At 39.8% G+C, this 18,332-nt stretch overlaps 2 protein-coding genes across 3 annotated transcripts in view; both read left to right on the top strand.

Annotated features, from left to right (window-relative positions):
• The first annotated feature begins 874 nt into the window (after positions 1–874).
• On the top strand, positions 875–9,675 carry LOC115358727 (aminoacylase-1). Of its 2 annotated transcripts, none has more exons than XM_030050718.1 (15): positions 875–981; positions 1,586–1,726; positions 3,271–3,335; positions 3,488–3,592; positions 3,681–3,775; positions 4,001–4,077; positions 4,416–4,505; positions 5,479–5,535; positions 5,669–5,742; positions 5,856–5,905; positions 6,914–7,058; positions 7,144–7,212; positions 7,334–7,413; positions 8,821–8,881; positions 9,051–9,675. In XM_030050718.1, exons 2-15 carry the CDS (start codon positions 1,600–1,602, stop codon positions 9,213–9,215), a joined length of 1,260 nt encoding a protein of 419 aa, XP_029906578.1. In that variant the 5' UTR covers positions 875–981; positions 1,586–1,599; the 3' UTR covers positions 9,216–9,675. The 2 variants fall into 2 exon arrangements, with proteins under 2 accessions (XP_029906578.1, XP_029906577.1); XM_030050717.1 differs by lacking the exon at positions 875–981 and adding an exon at positions 1,021–1,238 and having other exon boundaries at positions 9,051–9,215.
• Positions 9,676–12,630: 2,955 nt separating this feature from the next.
• The window catches only part of cacna2d2b (calcium channel, voltage-dependent, alpha 2/delta subunit 2b), a 31,812-nt gene continuing 26,110 nt past the window's right edge, over positions 12,631–18,332 (top strand). Inside the window, exon 1 of the mRNA XM_030050659.1 lies at positions 12,631–12,911. Coding sequence (XP_029906519.1) covers positions 12,796–12,911 — 116 coding nt within the window. The 5' untranslated portion in view covers positions 12,631–12,795. The remainder of the gene's footprint in view (positions 12,912–18,332) is intronic.

The raw sequence follows: 18,332 nt of genomic DNA, 5'->3' as shown, positions 1-18,332 counted from the left end.
TGAGTGACACACCTGAATTCAATGATTAAGAGGTGTGGCTCAATACTTTTGTCTATTTAGTGTATCTGGACAGGCCCTTCACCAAGGTGTACCTTCTTCAAGAAGCAGAGGAGCCACCTGCATTGACCTTCTGGCCTTTTTGCAGATGTTGAAGTTGTGTGTTGACATGGACACATGGCCAGATATTGACATGGACACTTATACATGTAAATCGACTTGGAGTAAAATTTTCAAGATTTGAAAGACCATTTAGGCCAAGTGGTAGACACTTTTGGGTTATACGTTCAGAGTGGTTGAATGTTCTGTTGCTACCTTACTATTATTCCATGAAACTGAAAATTTGGGTTTAGCCACCCGCAGCTTAGGCTGTTTTTGTTAGGCTGTTTTTTGTTTGTTCGCTGCATCACCCATCTTTGAACATTGCTAAGAGGTTTTGATAATTTTATCTTACAAATTGCCTATCGTTAAATCGAATCTCATTATTATTATTATTATTATTATTATTATTATTATTATTATTATCACCATAATCATAATCATCATCACCATTATTATTATTATTATTATTATTCATTTTATCCTCTCTCTCTCTCTCTCTCTCTCTCTCTCTCTCTCTCTCTTTGTATTGTTATAATGCCCTTTACTCTTTAAACACCTACATTTCATGTGCTTTGGTCTCGTCAAGGAAAGGAAAACTCCTAAGTCTTTTTCAAGCCTTAGGAGTTTAGCGGCCATTATAAACCTATGTAATTCTTAGCTCCTTTTTCATTATTCATCATGAAAATGATGCTGTAGATTTTCAGTGCCTCTACGGTCGTGAATATGCTGTTCCTTTTTCATGTCGCAGGGTTCATTTGACCCCATGGTGTCCTACTTTGCCGGAACAGCTTTATTTTGAAAGCCGGGGATCCGCTCGGCTGCGATGCTGTCAGCAGTTTTGGTCAGCTGACCCCCACGGCGAGGCTTTAGTAACAACCCGGGGTGAGTGAAGAGACTTACGTTTAACAAATTAAGCCTTTTAAACCTCCGTGAATCACAATGCTAAAATAACAAGCTGCTGGGTGGTATCCTTGCTTTGTTAGCTCTGCCTTCACTCGGTTTACCGAGAAGCGCCCTTAGCTTGAACCAGAGCTACAGGAAGCAAACTTGCCTGTTACCTTGATAACATTTTGAAGCTAGCAGGATGTAAATTCGCCTGGAAATAAACTGGAATATTCACCAGCAAACGACAATTACAGGTTTCCTGCTGCTGGCCTGTCTCTTAACCTGTCCCCAGAGCCGCAGTTTTTTTTTTTATAGCATTTACGTGACTTGGTCGACCTTTAGACAGTCACGGTGAGGTCGCTGTCTGTCAGGTGGAAGGTGCCTAATGTTAGTTGGATTATATCAGGACAGGCTTGGCACTGCTTTTCCATGACAGGGCCTTGGATTATTAAATGCTAGGCACGAGGATGTTAAAAGAAATGCTCTGTGGTGTTATATGTATGTGTAATATGCTTAGTTGTATGCTGTGGAGATGGCGTTGACTATGTATAGCAGATCTTATGCACATGTAAGTGTTGCTCTCATCTCTGTTTTCCCAAAGAGGGAGATCACACCATGTTGCCTGACAAAGATGGTCCAGGCGGTGGAGGTGGTCAGGCCGTCCCAGAGGGAGAGGACCCCTCTGTGACTCTGTTCAGAGACTACCTCCGTCTGAAAACTGTCCACCCGGAGCCTGACTATGGTAACATATCTTGTTGTTGTTGTTGTTGTTGTTGTTGTTGTTGTTGTTTTAATAACATTCAGTCTTGTGTGCCGGTCCTATTTTTGTGGTATCTGAGTGAAAACAAGTCCAGGAATGTGCCTACACCTGAAGGTGAATGTAAAATATGCTGATGCAGAATATGCAGCCTAAGCTTGCAGTCTCGTGCTTGCAGGGCATTGCCACTGCGCAGCACATGCACATTATGTAGCTTAGATCATATAAGGATGAAAAAGGCAGTGCAGCTAATGCATCACAGATGGGTTTATGTTGAGTGATTTGTTGGTAAAACAACTCACAAAAGAACTAACTATTTGATTGATAATTTATTGGTTGGGGCCAATAAAAATGTGTGTGTAAATATTTTGGTTTGATGGCCTAAATAATGGCTCTATCTACCTATCAAAGGTTTGCTTGATAAATCTAGACCAAATAGATAGAGACTACTTTGCACATCTCTGCTATATAGTTCCCATACATTTTCAGACATCTACAAGACATATGGTAGCAGCCTGTCTGTAAAATGATCTAAAATGAAAATCATATAGGGCTCTACAGCTGCTGAAAGAAATCCAGTCTGAGCTCAGCTTGCCTATAATAGTCAGAAGAAATTCTGTTTCAACCAAAATTCAGAACGTACAGTCTGATTAAGAATATTTACCAGTCAGAGCCCTACGTCACCCCTAACCTGAGCAGAGCACAGAGGTCTGGCCGTGCCCAGCTGACATGTGGTATCTTGCCTCTGGTGGTGGAAACCAGATGCTTCCATTCACTTCCAGAGGAAGATAGAAAGTGTCACCTGACCTTGGAGAAGTTGATAATTAAGTGCACTTTTTGTTTTATTGTCCATTATATCATAATGTCAGATAGGATTAAAAAAAAAAAATGTCTGCAGAATATCCTGATTTGTTTTCCTTGACTGATGAATGCAGACTTCAGTTCATGTTTACAAACATGTATCCCACTTAGCTCAGTTCATGTTAAATGCTTATCAACAGTTTATGAGTTTACAAGTGTTAAGAGTTCAGGGCAGTTTTTGCTTCAGTCTGCCTCAGAGACTGCAAAGTTATACTTTAGAGCTGTGATGTCTGAGGAGCAAGCTTGTATTAATATTTGCTTTGGATATTGTTTAACCTGAAAGAAGATGCATTTTATTTGTCCTTTTGCTTTCAATATGTTATTGTTCTTGTCTGCTATGTTTTGCAGTGTCTCATAAGCCTATGCGGGCTAGGCATTTTTTAGTGCACGACACATGGAAAAATATTTTACTTACTTACCATATCAAAGTCAGCTTCTTATCATTGCAGTTGTCTGTGTCTACATTTTAGACTCCAGGCACATTCCAGTTCCATATGAGTATTGACAGTTCGATTGCTGACCAAAGACAGTGTTCAGTGTGGTTCCCTTATTGTAAACTCCACCACAAATAATGATGGCAGATGTATGACTATTCAGAGTTCTCAGAAGTTGTAAACAATTATTAATATTTAAATAGTTGATTCTGCTATATGTTCATTTATTCATAGATGCTGCACTTAGGTTCCTGGACAGAATAGCAGAGGAACTTGAGCTCCCCATGAAAAAGATTGAGGTATGTGCCAGAGACAGTAACTGAATCCAGGTCGCCGACACATTGACATATGTTGTAAATATTGTAAATAAATCGGTAATGCTTCTTTTTAAAATGAAACAGCCATCTTCACAGACAAAAAGGTTTTAGTGTCTCTTATCTGTCCGTTCTAGGTTTTCCACCGCAGGGTTGTTTGTATTATGACATGGGAGGGGACTGATCCTTCGCTAAAATCCATATTGTTAAATTCCCACACAGACGTTGTACCTGTGTTTCAGGTAGGGTGACTGTCTCTTTCTGATTAACATCATGTTATTCTCGGTGAGGACATGAAAACAATAAAGCTAACATCAATCTACATTCCAGGAACACTGGAAGTATGATGCTTTCGCAGCTGTGAAAGATCCAGAGGGTAACATTTACGCCCGGGGGTCACAGGATATGAAATGTGTAACCGTACAGTGAGTATAAGCTGTCTTGTGTCACATTTTGATAATTTGTCTGTAAAAATGCATTTTTCCGTGTTATTGTGACATGAATCTCCACTTTAAATGATGTTTTATGAGAAACACCTCTTTTAAATACCAACCCTCCCAACATTTAATCTGCGTACTACCAATCAAGACTCTTAACAGTACTGTTAGTCCTATCACAACTTCCCTGCATCGCACTTTTGCTCTCCATAGGTATATCCAGGCAATCAGAAGACTGAAAGCAGAGGGAAGGAAACTGATGCGCACTGTACACTTAATGTTTGTTCCTGGTAGGGATTAGAATTGTTGCCATCTTGTATTGTGTCCTTATTTAGAATGTAATCTGGTCTTCGGCAAGCTAAAACTAGCTGTGTTTTAGTTATGTTGCCATCTGTGATCATTTTGGCAAATGAAAGCACAATGATAAATCAGATCAGAACAAATCAAATTACAGATAACTGCTTCAAACCAGCAGTGCCAAAAGTGTCAAAAACATCAATATGCTGTTCACAAATGACGCTGACCAAATTGCTGAAAGGAACTGGTGAAAACAGCTTTTGTATCCGGTCATTTGGTATTGTGCTGGCATGTTTGATAGGTGTTAATCTTGTCCTCATTATTTTTCTAGATGAAGAAGTTGGAGGTCACAAAGGAATGGAGACATTTGTGACGCACCCTGAGTTCCAAAAGTTGAATATTGGTTTTGCTCTTGATGAAGGTAGTTATGTTGTAACTAATGATGACATTTTAAGCAGCATTTTAAGCTGAATGTTAGTTAAGCTTTTGAGGGACCTGTTACAAGGGCAGCCGAAAACAGTGACGGTCACTCAAACAGCAAACTGGAGGCACTCTTTGAGTTAAAACAATGCCAAGGTGCAGGTAGTTAGAGCAGGGTTTTAACTTTAACTTTCAACTCTGCCACCAGCATGACAATCAGCCAGTCAGCTTGATGCAGGGCTGCTGCTTTGTTTTGTTTTGTTTTGCGTTGGTTTGCACGGGGTCAGAGAGAATGTATCACTAGGGCCGGCCACTAGGGTCAAAGTATCAGGGCAGAGCAAGACCCGAAAGACTGTTTATATGTGAGTCATTCAAAAGTTATCATCTCAAACAAAGTTACCAGCCAATGTGGCCCTTTGTTGAGCTCTACAGCGAATACAAATGTTGCCTCAATTTTGCACTTGGTGGGTTTTCAGTTTGATCCCTGGTTCAAGAGTCCTCATGGGGAGCAGAGAGTGGGTTGCCATTTTCTGTATAATCACCCTCTGCTCTGTGCCCTTTTGATTGACCCCTCATAGTTGACGTCTATTCACATTTAAAATTACAACGATAAGTTGTTGTTCAACTCCTCGCTGTTTCTGTGATGAGTTTCTATGATAAATGAAGTACCGAAGTAAATCTTTTCTAGAACTTTTTAAACCAAAACAGTAGTTTCTGATTTTCAGAACAGTTGACAAAACAAAGTATATTTACTTACTGTGTGTCCAGACCAAATGTGAAGGTTTTCATGCAGAACAATTACATACAAAGTCATAGCAAAGATGCAAACCGATGCAGATTTGCACCGGGCGATGCAAACAATGTGAAATAGTTAGCTACCTTTATAGTTCTCATTCTAGATGTGAATGGGTCTTTAACCTTGTGGACAGGACCACTGTGGATGTATGTTTTATCAGTCTTCATGTGTTCTGTAGGTCTGGCCAACCCTGCAGAGGCCTTCACTGTCTTCTATGGAGAAAGGAACCCCTGGTGTAAGTATCAAGTCACTCAATTTCACACAATATGTGAGACTATCACAGGATTTCAGATCTTTGTTTTTTAGTTCCATTTTACCCTCTGGAGGATGATAAACTCAAACTCACACACAAGCATTATTTCATTCAGGGATAACAATCCATTGCCCAGGCAGTCCTGGCCATGGGTCGAGGTTTGTGGAGAACACAGCGGCAGAGAAGCTGGTGAGTTTTCATATTCTGCTACTAAATAATAAAATAAAATCACGCTGTCGTCACCTGATTCACAAGCACTCCGAGAAGTCAGAATATGTCAGCCTTGTCTCTCTTTCTTATAGCGCAATATTATCAACACTTTCATGGACTTCAGAGAGAAGGAGAAACAAAGGTGAGACTGGAGGAAGGTTTACAGCCCGGTTTGTGACATGTCGGATTTTCTCTTATTATGGCTTTGAATTTAGTTACGATGATATTCCATTGCTAAAGAAATATAGCTGTCACATTGACAACTGTGCACTCAGTGATCTACTTTGCTTTAGTTCTGTGCACATTTTGAAGCTCTAGGGCTTAATTCTCAATTTAAAAAAAGTGCTATGTTGTGCATTAAACGCAACAGAAAGGAGAGAGCAATATGCTGAAAATATGCTGAAAGCAGCACACAGGCTGTAGAGTTTAAGGGTTGTGGGTGTGTTCATGACAAGAACAGTGATAGGATGTTTTAATGAGCCTAAGATAAAGTACACAAATTCTCATTCGGATCCAAAGCTTAAGAATTTAATCAGCTCTGATTTATGGACTTCCATCTCAGGGCCATAATCTGCCACCTGTGCTCAAACATGTTTATAAAGAGAAATGAATCTCCACTGGAATTGCAATGACATTGACAAGAAGCCTTATCTTAGAGATGGTAGTGTTTGTAGTATATTCACCAAAAGCTGAATAGGAAGGCCACTGTGCTTGGACAGAGAACTCATAGATCATTGGGAATTTGACCAAAACATTTAGAAGATGTTCATATGTAGCTGTAACTGCAAGAATAAAGTCAAAATGCTACCATACACACGGGAATAAAGTGTGCATCTTTATTTTGCCACTTCCACTGTCAACATTTCAGCCCTCTGACCGTTCTCAAGACATTTTCGCTATAACTGTAACTCATATGTATCAGTCATAAAATCTGGGACTGGGGTGGACTAACTGTTTAGTTTATATGATCATTAAATTAAACTATTGTTTCAAGATTCCTCGCATCCAAAATCCCCAGCTTTTGGGTGTAGATTTATATGATAAAAAAGTTGTTCCTTGTGTCAACCTAACACCAAAAATATTTAGTTTTATCATTTCATTACAATGTAATGCCGCTATTTCACCACTAAACTGAATCTGTGAATTGCAGGTTAAATACCAGTGAGTGTTTCACTCTTGGGGATGTGACCACGGTGAATATGACGATGGTGAAAGGAGGGGTTGCCTACAATGTCATCCCAGCTGAAATGGATGTCAGCTTTGACCTGAGAATACCACCAACAGTAAATCTTCAGGTGTGCATATGTGTGCTTGTGAGTCTGCACATTCCAGCTCTAACTTGCCTCCACAATAACAACCACACCTTTATTTCCCTCCCAGGAGTTTGAGAAGCAGATCAAACAGTGGTGTAAAGAAGCAGGGGAAGGAATCACTTACGAGTTTGCTCAGGTCGGTCTACTTACACTCAGTGCCTAACCCTAACTGAAAAAAACAAAACACACAAAAAAAAAAACAACCGTTGGTGCATTGTTTTAGTCGAATGATGTAAATGAGCTGACGTCCTCTGCAGAAACACATGAACCAGAATGTGACGTCCACAGAGGACAGTGATCCCTGGTGGAACGCCTTCAGCACTACCTGCAAAGCAATGTGAGCACACGGCACACCCATCAAACACCAACACACGTTCAGTGTTATGCTTGTACCTGTCATCTTTTTCATCTCACACAGAGGCTCAAGGGGCAAATTGAAATCAGTCAGGCAGGCATTAGATACTCTGCACCGTCAAATATAAGCATAAATATAACAAGAGCATTTTCTACAAATTGTTTGTTCATTGGCAATACCTTATCTAAGGAAGTAAAAATCTAGTTGTTGCACAGAAACAATCTCACAGTCCCACTTGCGCAAGATGTTTTCCAAGATTTAAGTCACGGGCACAGATAATTCATTAGAACCTGATCATTTAAGCCCAATCAAAGCAAAAGTTGCAGCAAACAAAGCCCCTTCACATGCTAGATTTGCGAGTCCTCTGGAGGATGAACCACTAAAAATACCCGCTCACTAATGAGAAGGTCTGCTGTTTAAGTGAATTACACTACATTTGTGTTTGAGCAGACTAAGTACATTTTCTCTTCGGTGTTCGTGCTCTTTGGTGCATTGTAAAACAAGCTATTGTGTCTGTGTTCTTTTTAGCCTTTGCCAAGTGATTTTTATTGTCTGAGGGGGAACTGAATTTGCATATTGATGTGGTAAAGAGCTTTTTTTTATAGTCATCCCCCTCCAACAGTATAATTATTATTTACCGCAGTTATAAATTGAGGTTTATTCCATCTGAATGATTAATTATTGGCTTACTGAAAAAGTTAATCAAGTTAAAACTATTTCCCTGAAACTTTTAGGTGATGCATCCACCAAACTACTGCCATTGCAACTAATCTTGCCTATATGCAAAGTTTTCAGACATCCTTTTCCTTTTTTTTTATACACAGCATGCTCAATCAGCAGATAATTGTTAGCCTCTGGCATTTCTAAGCCATATCCACTATTGATTTCCATAATATCCTCTCTCTACTTTGCACCCCAGCACCAGAGCACTCACAAATACATAAGCAATGAGGCAAAAACACCAGAGCAGCAGCATCCTGATTGGCCTGTTTTTATCGGGGTCAAATGCCTTGTTAGCTGTTTTTAAGAGGTCAGAAAAGGAAATTGCTGTATCCGCTCTGTGTGCTTACATGACCATTTAATATATTCAGGCTTGTAAGTGTTGTGTTACTTTTTTGCCTGTGATTACTCATGTCAGAATCTGAGGAAAAATTCAATTTGTGTATCTGGGGATGCCTGTACCAGTGGAAAAGCATATCATACCGACAGAAAGGTCAAACGTTTTCCACAGTCCCTGATGTGCACTGTGGCTCATATCAACACTTTTTCCAGGAGGCTGAGGAGCTGTGTTTAGCCAGCTAGCTGTAGCCTTCAGAATCATTAATGAGCAGTAGAACTGTGCTAAATCTGTCCTTGGTGAAGCATGTAAACCAAGCCTCTCCACTGCAGGAACATGACTTTGGAAAAGGAGATATTTCCAGCAGCCACGGACAGCCGTTTCATCCGAGCAGTGAGTATAAGAAATGAGTTTGCTGACACAGTAGGGAGCGGGACAGTTACAAACTATTTGTTATGAATGAACAGGATTTTCTATGTGGCCCTGATACATAGTATATTCAGTACAAGGTTGACAGTGATTGATTTTTGTGTGAAGTGACATGTTTGTCTCTGAAACTTAGGTGGGTATCCCTGCTATCGGCTTTTCCCCAATGAACCGGACGCCGATCCTGCTGCACGATCACAACGAGTACCTGAACGAGCAGGTCTTCCTCAAGGGCATTGACGTGTACGAAAGGCTCATCCCAGCTCTCGCCAGCGTTCCTACCCTCCCCGATGAGGCTTAGACAGACCCTCATCTTTAATCCTCTCCTTAAATGCAGTTTCACTGATGATCAGATAAACTAACTTGAAAAAAAAAAATTACCAAAGAATAACAAATATATCATTAAGCCAACCAGAGCACTTAGCTTTTGGTACCATGATTTTATTTTTATCTCTATTTCTTTTATATATTTCTCAGGATACAGGCACAGCAGCCTTGCAGATCCTTTTGAAAATCATAATCTGTCAACATCGTCGATTGAGTGTGTGTGTGTGTGTGTGTACATGTGAATATCACTTGCTAGCTAAATCACACTACCTAATTGTATAGAAATATAAACTCACAAAAATGTGAATAATACTTTGACTTAAAGTCACTTAGATGAAAAGCCTTTTGAATGCCACTTTGTAAACTGAGTTTCATTTTAATAGTTTATGTTTCCTGAGATAGAATTTCATTTAATAAAGGGGATTTGAATAAGATATTTGTTGATCATGTTATCTCTTTTACATGGAGGAAAGCTTTGTACATGTTCTGTTTTGTCTTAAATAAAACAGAATATGTATGTCTCATAGTGACTCCAACCAATGCCATAAATTCAAAGAGTGTCATTATTATGTACTAAACACCCCTTAGGCCTTGACCCAACCAAGGTTTACAAAGAAACCAAATATAACATGCTAACTTATATGGAAATGTATATATAAAAAAAAAAAATGCACAAGACTTACAAATATTTTCTATTTGGTGTAATGGTGCAGCCATAAAACAAACTCATGTTGGGTTTTAATATGTGTAAGTGTCATGTTGCTTCAATGAAGTGTTGGAACCAGCAGATACAGAATATGCATGTGATGTGCAAAAAATAACTTTGAACCCACTTAATGGGTGATATAAGCGAAAATTATTTCAAGCAGTTACTGATAGAACTAAGGCTCCCTACAAAAATTTACTGAAAACTTGGACTATATTTTGCCAAAGTGACCATTTAGCCAGACTGTAAGGGAGGACAATACCTACACGAAATACATTTCTGTAATATTTATATCCATACATTAAAATGGGACATTTTTTTTTCCTAAAATGCAACTCACTGAATTGCAATCAGCTGTCCTTTATTACAGAGAAACTCACTGTATCAACATGGTTAGGGATTAGGCAGCTAATGGTTGCAGTGGTCCTCTCAAAACACATGGCCTTTCATTTCAGGAGATGAATGACATTTCCTGAAATGACATTTCCGTACAATGGAGAATGGAAAATATGCGGGGTCATACAAGTTGTGAAACAGAGGCACGCACAATGAAGGAAATTAGCCAACAACTTAACAACAGTGGGATTTTCCTTTGATTTGCTGTTTACATGACGTAAAGGACAGTCTGATCTACAGTTCAGTTCCCGTTGGAGTTGCTGTCCAATTAACAGTGCACGGCTCTCCGAGGGGGATTAGCAGGAAGACTGTGCAGCCGGTAATTAGAGTCTTCTCTCTCCCCAGGACATGACAGCAGTATTAGCACATGGGGCTGTCAGGGAGAGGAGTAAAAGCTGAGCACACATCCTCACTCCCAGAGGAGCAGGAATAGGTGCAGATATCTAAGAGCAGCTGTAGACAGTGCTTTGAATGCCATTATAAAATATAAAAAAGTGATATGTTCCCACTATTTCTGCTCGCCTGCTCTACAATGAGGTCAGAGGTCAGGGTCAGCTACAGATCAGGACCTGGAGCTGGTGGGGATGTTTGCCAACATGGGAACCTGAACCTGAGTTCTTCAGTCACCATCCTGCTGTAGTCTTATTAGTACTATTAAAAACAAATAATTGTCTCTCATTTAGTCAGTAAACATAGAACTCACTTGAGCCTGGCATGCCATCAGGATTTTAATCTGCAGCTACTCCACAGAAATGTTTAGGGATGATAATACAGGTGAGACAGCACAAGGAAAAGGGCAAATTTTCTGCTTGATAACTGATAACATTACTATAGAATGAACCTTATTGGTATTTTTAAGATAAATCAATCTGTGTACCCACCATAATAAAATCCTGAATTAAGTGGTATTTTCTCCTAATGTGTTCCCTTGCCGTGGGAAGAACTACAACTGTCCTTTGGAGGTTGGCTAATTATAACAAGACTCTTGTGTGATCTCCATAATTTTCTCCCCTAAACCTAGACAAGGAATCTATTTTTTATTCATTTTAGTCTGTGAGAGATTTGAGTCCCACCATTACTGTACTGCAGTCGACACATTTCATTGTCCTTTTCCTCTACATTTCATGATTTTTTTTTCATGTGCTCTATCAAATAGAGACTGTTATGGTAAATGAATAGAGGTAGGCGAATAGAGGTAGGCGAAAATGACCATCAGAAAACATCAAGATTTAATAAACCCATTCACTGTGCAATTACTCACAATAAATTGACTAAGCAAGTTTTAGTAATTCTTGTTTTATTTTTCTTACAAAGTAAAGGCATTATCACACCATTATTTTATATATAGCCCACATCACCAGCTAAATAAAGATGTAAATAAAGATGTAAAAGTGCACTTTTTCACTGAAGTATCTTTTGAGATTAGAGACCATGTGACCCTGACATGTATCTTAACATTGGTGGTAAAACATTTGGTGGTAAAAACCCCTCCACTAGGGAGAGGTTTTTTACCACCAAATTGACTTTCATTAAGCTGCAGACGCCCCTTTGAAGTGGTTTTGCCCTTAAAACCCAGGTATAAAAAGATATGTTGATTTTAAGTGTTAAATTGTTTCTTGAACACCGACAAATACATAGAAAAATTTGAAACATGTTAAAACAATTACTCATTAATTGTTGTTTTTTTGTATGTGTTGTACCAGAATTTCTTAAGAATTAAATTTTTTCACTGACTACATTGAAAACCAGTCCTCCCCCCCAACTGGCCACCAACTGATGATATTTTGTCCTCAGAAATGCCATCAGAGAACATTTTAGGGTCACATATGACTTGTTTCAAATTTGCATAGCTATTCTCACATTGGTAGAAAACTGACAAGGAGGAAATGATAGACCAAACAGTAAAGTGCCACCCCAGGCAGTGAAATAATAGTGATAACAGTGAAATTTCACTGTTTTCTTATTTCCTGGGCACTACTGTCACTCAGTGCAGGACTCCTGCAGGTGGACCCCACTTTCTCGAAACGCAAAGTGGAGAATCAGGTTAAACTGTGCGCTGGAGTAAAAAGAAAAGAAAAGAAAAAGCGAAACACGTGGCTCTGCAGTTTATCCCGAGGTAGCCTGGTGTAAGCTCCCTCCAGTCTGCTGTTGCCCGGTGAACGTGAACGCGCCTGCATCCGCGGCTGATGAGAGCGGCGTCGTGAGCGCGCCGGGCTGTGTAAGAGCAAGAGACTCTGCAGTGTCTTGGCAGCTGCATTAGTGCATCTCCCACCGTCCACGATGAATCCACGGCCAATGGCAGCTTCTGCGTCGACTTGACAACAGAGAGTGATATGAACCGGCCAGGAAACTGAGACTGTCAAAACCCGGACAATCATACATTTGCCCTGGAGACGGCCAGGAGCTCTTCCTTCACGCACCGAAACCCCGTGACTAGAATTTTTAATGGAAAATGGCGATAGGCAAACGGTCTTGCAGCATCGTCTGCTTGGTATCTATCCAGATTATCTTGATTTTCAGTGCATCATGGCCTGGAGCAGAGGGGCTAACATTCCCCCAACAGTACACGTAAGTAGTCAGACACCTTTAATTGAAACCATAACGCTTCTCTGAGAGTGAACTTTGCTCATGTTCACTCCAACATTAGCTCTTGTTGCATAAAACAGTGTACTTTTAGTCACCCTGCTTAATTTTCGGCCGCTGAGTGTTACATAATTTGACAGTGGTGCGATTACATCGATGTAAACGTACTTGAAGATCACTGCTTTCTAGGTGTAAGCTATACACTGTAAGACTGGGCACAGCAAAGTACACAGATAATTTGCGAGCATTTATAAGCATAGATAGTGATATTTATTTATTTAATATTTCAATTAAGCCATTACAACACCACATAAATGTTCATTCTGGAATTAAAGTATAGGCCTTAATCAATCTACAGCATATCAGATGAAGTGATTGGTGTGGCCTCTCCATTACCATATGGTGGGTTATATACCCTTTCATATTTTTATTCTGTGAAGAGTCAAAGGTATAAAATATTTCTTGACATATTCAGTGATATCAGATGCGTGTGTGTTTGATTTGACATCCCCTAATGTAGTTTTCATTTAGTTAATTTATTTATTTATGCAATGCAAGGATGTGGCGGTGTCAGACAAAATCTCCCAGTGATACTTTTCACTTTGAGGAAGCGGCAGTGAGTTAGGCGGCCGTGGCATTAATTGTGCAAGTTGACTAAAGCTCATTGTATTCCAGCCCTGAACACTCGCAGGCGTCTTTAAGCCTCTGTAGTAATAGTCAGACTGGAAAGAGCTTATGAATGTGTTTGCCTTCCCCCTCCTGTTATTGTGCGCAGCTGCTAGATTTTTCCACAGGCTTGAGTGAAGCACGTAAAAGCACGGGATCTCTCTCACTTTTCAGATTCCTAACTTTTCCTCGCCCCCTCTTGAGAAAAATCAACAAGAGGTAATTGTCAGAAGTTGTAGCTACCACACAGAGTAGTACTACATTGTATAGTAGAGGGAAGGTGTCATTTTTTGACATTAGGAATAACATAATTATTTTTCGCTCTGTTTTGTAATGGTGCTGCTGCTTATTCTTGGTTCCTAACCTTTAACCCGTTACTCCTAAGTACAGCTGGCACTTAACTTGAGACTACAGTTATCTGGGCCCACCTCCAGGCTCTGCAATCAGGCTGCTCTGGAGGGAGGAATCGCCAGATGGTCCAGTGATCTTCGGGACGGAGTGGGGGATTTCTGGCCAATCACAACTGGAGATGCTAGGTTTATTTACCAATTAGAAACAGGCTCTATAATAAATCAGGGAGGTGTATGTGTGTGTGTGTGTGTGTGTGTGTGTGTTTATGATAAATTGGGTTATTGTAAGTGGGGTAGCCGCCTTCTTTTCCTGTGCTCTGGTTTATACACTGAGTGCTCTGAAACAACAACACACCCCTCTGCCCCGGGTCTGTTCATGTAAGCTAAATGAAGCAGAATCACCACGCCGAAGAACAGCATCTCATTCCAATTAAGAATTAATACTGCAGCATTCAGGATTTATTCCTCTTCATTCTCACTCACTACGCCCTCCTCCCTCTCTCCCTTATATCCCATCTTTCTCTCCCCCTCCTCTTCTGCCCTATCTCTGCCCTCCTTATGTATGCATATATATATGTACGTGTGTGTGTGTATTTGTGTGTGTGGTGTATCTGTGCTTCCTCTCTCCTCTCACTCCATCCTTCCCTCCTGCTGCTCCACCCTCTCAACCTCTCGCTCCCATCTCTGTAAGTGAATATGGGTCACAGCATGTAGTGCTTCTCTCTCTCCTGTCCCAGGGGTGTGTGTGTGTGTGTGTGTGTGTGTGTGTGTGTGTGTGTGTGTATAGCAGGTAACAGAGTAGACGCTGAAGTACGCTGTTCAGCCTCTTCATCACAGCGCTGCGATATAGAGTTTTCTGATGTCCCATAGGGCATGAGAGGAGAGGAAATGGAGCACACTCAAAAAAAACTTGGGATTGTGCTTCAGCTGCACTGAGTCACACAGTTAAAGCTGGCCTGCAGTTCTGTGGGCTATACAATCATGTAACAAACCCAGTTTGGTCATGCACTCGCATTTGACAATGCTTTGAGAGGCCATTCTATATTAATTTGTGACACAACAAGCCTCTCTAGTTTAAAATATGTTGAGAGATCTTATTGACGTGAAGGCCTGAAAATAGGCCTGTAAACAAATGTATTAATGAAAATAATAATTTCAAATTATTTCTTGATTTCATAGTGCATGCAGGATGTAGGCTAGTGTACAGCAAATACAGTCAGAAAAAGGAGTACAGCAGGAGTCCATTTCTGTCCCCGAAGGTACAATCTACACAAATGTACCCCCTAGGGCTAATTATTGGACCTCAAGGTATAATTATGTGTACCATATTCAGAGCCAAAATTATATTTCCCCTAGCAGTAAAGCATACATATATGTACCATTTCCTCTAAACATTAAGGCACAACATCAGGAAACAGCTTTTGTTTGACCAAATACAATGAATGAATGAATAAATAAATAAACATATAAACACCAAAATAAATAAATTAGGTAAAATATTAATTTAATGTGGTTTTTAACTTGTGGGCCATGGTTGAGTAGCCTTGAAATAAAAACAGGTAATAGAGTTATCCAGTCAATACTGTAGTTATGATGCAGGAAGAAGAGCGGTCTCTGTCAGGCACAAACCACGAGGGGATAAATAAGACTCCAATGTCAAGGGTACAAAAGCTGCACCTTAGAGGGTCCTGCCCCAGTGACCAGCCACTGTATACCTAAAGGTACAGTTATGTGCTTCATCTTCAGAGTGTAGTCTGTCAAAGTTATTTCGCGAAGTATAACATTCAAATTGGATAAGATTTCCCAAAGTCCAGAGGAGGTGGAGGTTTTACTTTAACAGTTAATATCTTCAGGCAGACTGCTGGCTTGACAAAAAAATGACTGCCGTACAAGATCCCCATCAGAGGAAGAAGGGCAGCACATCCATCAATTAAGAATCAAAAAGACAGATTACTTACATTGCACTGGTTTGATAGATGGGGCCTGGGTGTGTTCTTCAATAAAGTAGTGCAACGTAAGTATTTGTCCTTTTTATTTGTAATCAATGGATGTGCTGCCTGTCCTCGGTGGGGAAGTGTGTATACAGCCCTCAGCGGCTGATAGAGTTACACAACTGACAGCAGCCTGGGTGTAAAGACATTTTTTTATTTTTAAAGACTGATGACTGATTTTACTATTTAGAAATGTCTCAAGATTGCATTTGAAAGTGTAGCTGTTCTGAAATGGCCCCTATTTGTCTTATTCGTCTTATCAGTGATGTTTTTTTTTTCTTTTTTTTGTTAGGTCCTCTGTTTCTGCCAAAGAAGTAAGACTTGTGTGGAAAAATCACAAGATGCTGACTCTCCATTGTTCTGTGTAATGTGTTATATTTGGAAAAGTTGCACTGTAGCAGAAAAGTACTGCTGAGTATCATTTTTATGAAAATGTTCAAACATTTGATTTGACTAAAGTGGACTATAGTCCTGCAGTAGAATTAAATGGAGCAATAGTCCTGTGATGGTGATAGCCTGATAAGAAATCAAGCTTATTGGCATCCTAAATAGGTTTTGAATTGCCTATTAAAATGATTTTCTAGGTTTACATTCACAATGCGTATTTTCCTGATAGCTGGCATCTTTTCAGTTCTTTTCAATAAGGAGACAGAGAACAACATAGCTACAAAAAATGCTTCGCCCAGAATCTTTTTTCAGAGCACTCAATCCTTTTTTTTTTGTGTTGTGCGCCACTCTAGATGCCTCAAGCTGACAATATTTAAACTTTTCATATGAATCGTGTGCTTTCTAATGAAACCTTGTCAGTCATTCAGCCAAAGCATGAATGGAGCTGTAAGTTTTAGTTGTTGGAGATTAAAAGCAAGACATATAGCACTTTTTTTTTCCATCACTGTGCCTTCATTGCAGTTCTTTCCGTTTGCCCTAGAGGTACTTTTCTGCCCGAAATAGACGCCAAGTGGACACATAGGCCACCCTCAGTAAATCTGAGAAGTTTTAAGATGACCATTTGAGCCTTGTGTTAGTGTTCTGTTGCATTCTTTCATTTGTTACAGGAAATTTAGAGCAATATTTTGAAATAGAGGAGATGCTGTTAAATGGTGCCTGGATATCATGTAGGGTTATTAGCATTTTATTTTTTCAGTTAAATAATAATAATAATAGCTGTATAAAAAAGTGTAAAAGCATGAGATAAAAGAAGTCTTACCATGTTCTCAACCATTGATCATCAGGTAAACAGGTCTTTCAGTTTAGTTATATATATATATAGGCTATATCTCAAGCTCATAATCAAATCAAAGGTTCAGACATACCATTTTGAAACATCCGGCCTGTTGTTGACATGTTACCTTGGGGGGAAAAAAAGAAATCCATCACAGAACAGAAATCCCATGTGTTTCAATAAACTTGCACAGTTGAGTCAAGATTACATGTCTATGTGAACAAGCCTCTACCAGTGCTAGACACACAAGGCTGTCACAAGGCGAGACACCAGTGTAGACACAAAGCAGTCAAGACTTCTGTCTGTGATGTTGTCGAGAAGCTCTTTAGGGTGCCTCCCTGTTGATGATGAATAGGAGGATGGCTCAGGCAGGACCATCCTGGGCCATTTTCCTGGGATACGGATATTGTTCCTGGTTAAAATCCTTAAGTATTAAAGTTAAGTAAAACTCATTTGGGGTAGAAAAGCTGAGACATTTTGAATCCACAAAGTCTCCTCTCATGTACAGTGGGAATAGTTCATCCATTGAATCTTGTGTACCATTGATATCCAAGATCACCAGCACAAGACAGCATCCAGGAAGGATCTGTGAAGTAGGAGAGCTGTACAGAGGCGGTCGTGACTCTACTGATATTGCATGCAATCAATAATCATGACTTTCTTGAGGACAGGGTGGTGAGATCTGGGCATGCAGGGAAGCCATTAGAAAGTCTGAATACTGTATTCAAAACAACCCTTTGCATTTCAGGCAACCTCTGCAGGCTATTAAGAACAAGCAGCCCCCTATGGCTAGTAGGGAATGCTTCACCATTGCATAAATGTTGCATAGACGTGCTGCAGATCAGTAATTATTGTTCTTACAAGACTAGGTTGGATATGTGGTGTGATATTGCACTTTTTGCAGTGAAATTGTAGATTGGGTTTTGGTTCTGTGAACTGTTTCATTTAACACTGAGAGCACTTATGGAAAAAGAAAAAGCACAGACATGGTTCATATGAATGTTATGTATTAAAAGGGACAGACAGTGAGAGTCAAAGGATTGGTAAAGTGAGTGAGGGGCTAATGTTTATTTTTTATCTCCTCTTTTTTTAGTGATTCAAAGTTATGTAAAGATTGTATTGTATTTATCAAATATTCCTTGTAGTCTCATGGGCTAGTTAATCAATAAAAAAAAAA

Source organism: Myripristis murdjan, chromosome 5 (assembly GCF_902150065.1).
Source record: "Myripristis murdjan chromosome 5, fMyrMur1.1, whole genome shotgun sequence".
NCBI lineage: Eukaryota > Metazoa > Chordata > Actinopteri > Holocentriformes > Holocentridae > Myripristis > Myripristis murdjan.
Note: the sequence above shows the minus strand (reverse complement) of the source record. Positions and strands in the feature narration are given on the sequence as shown.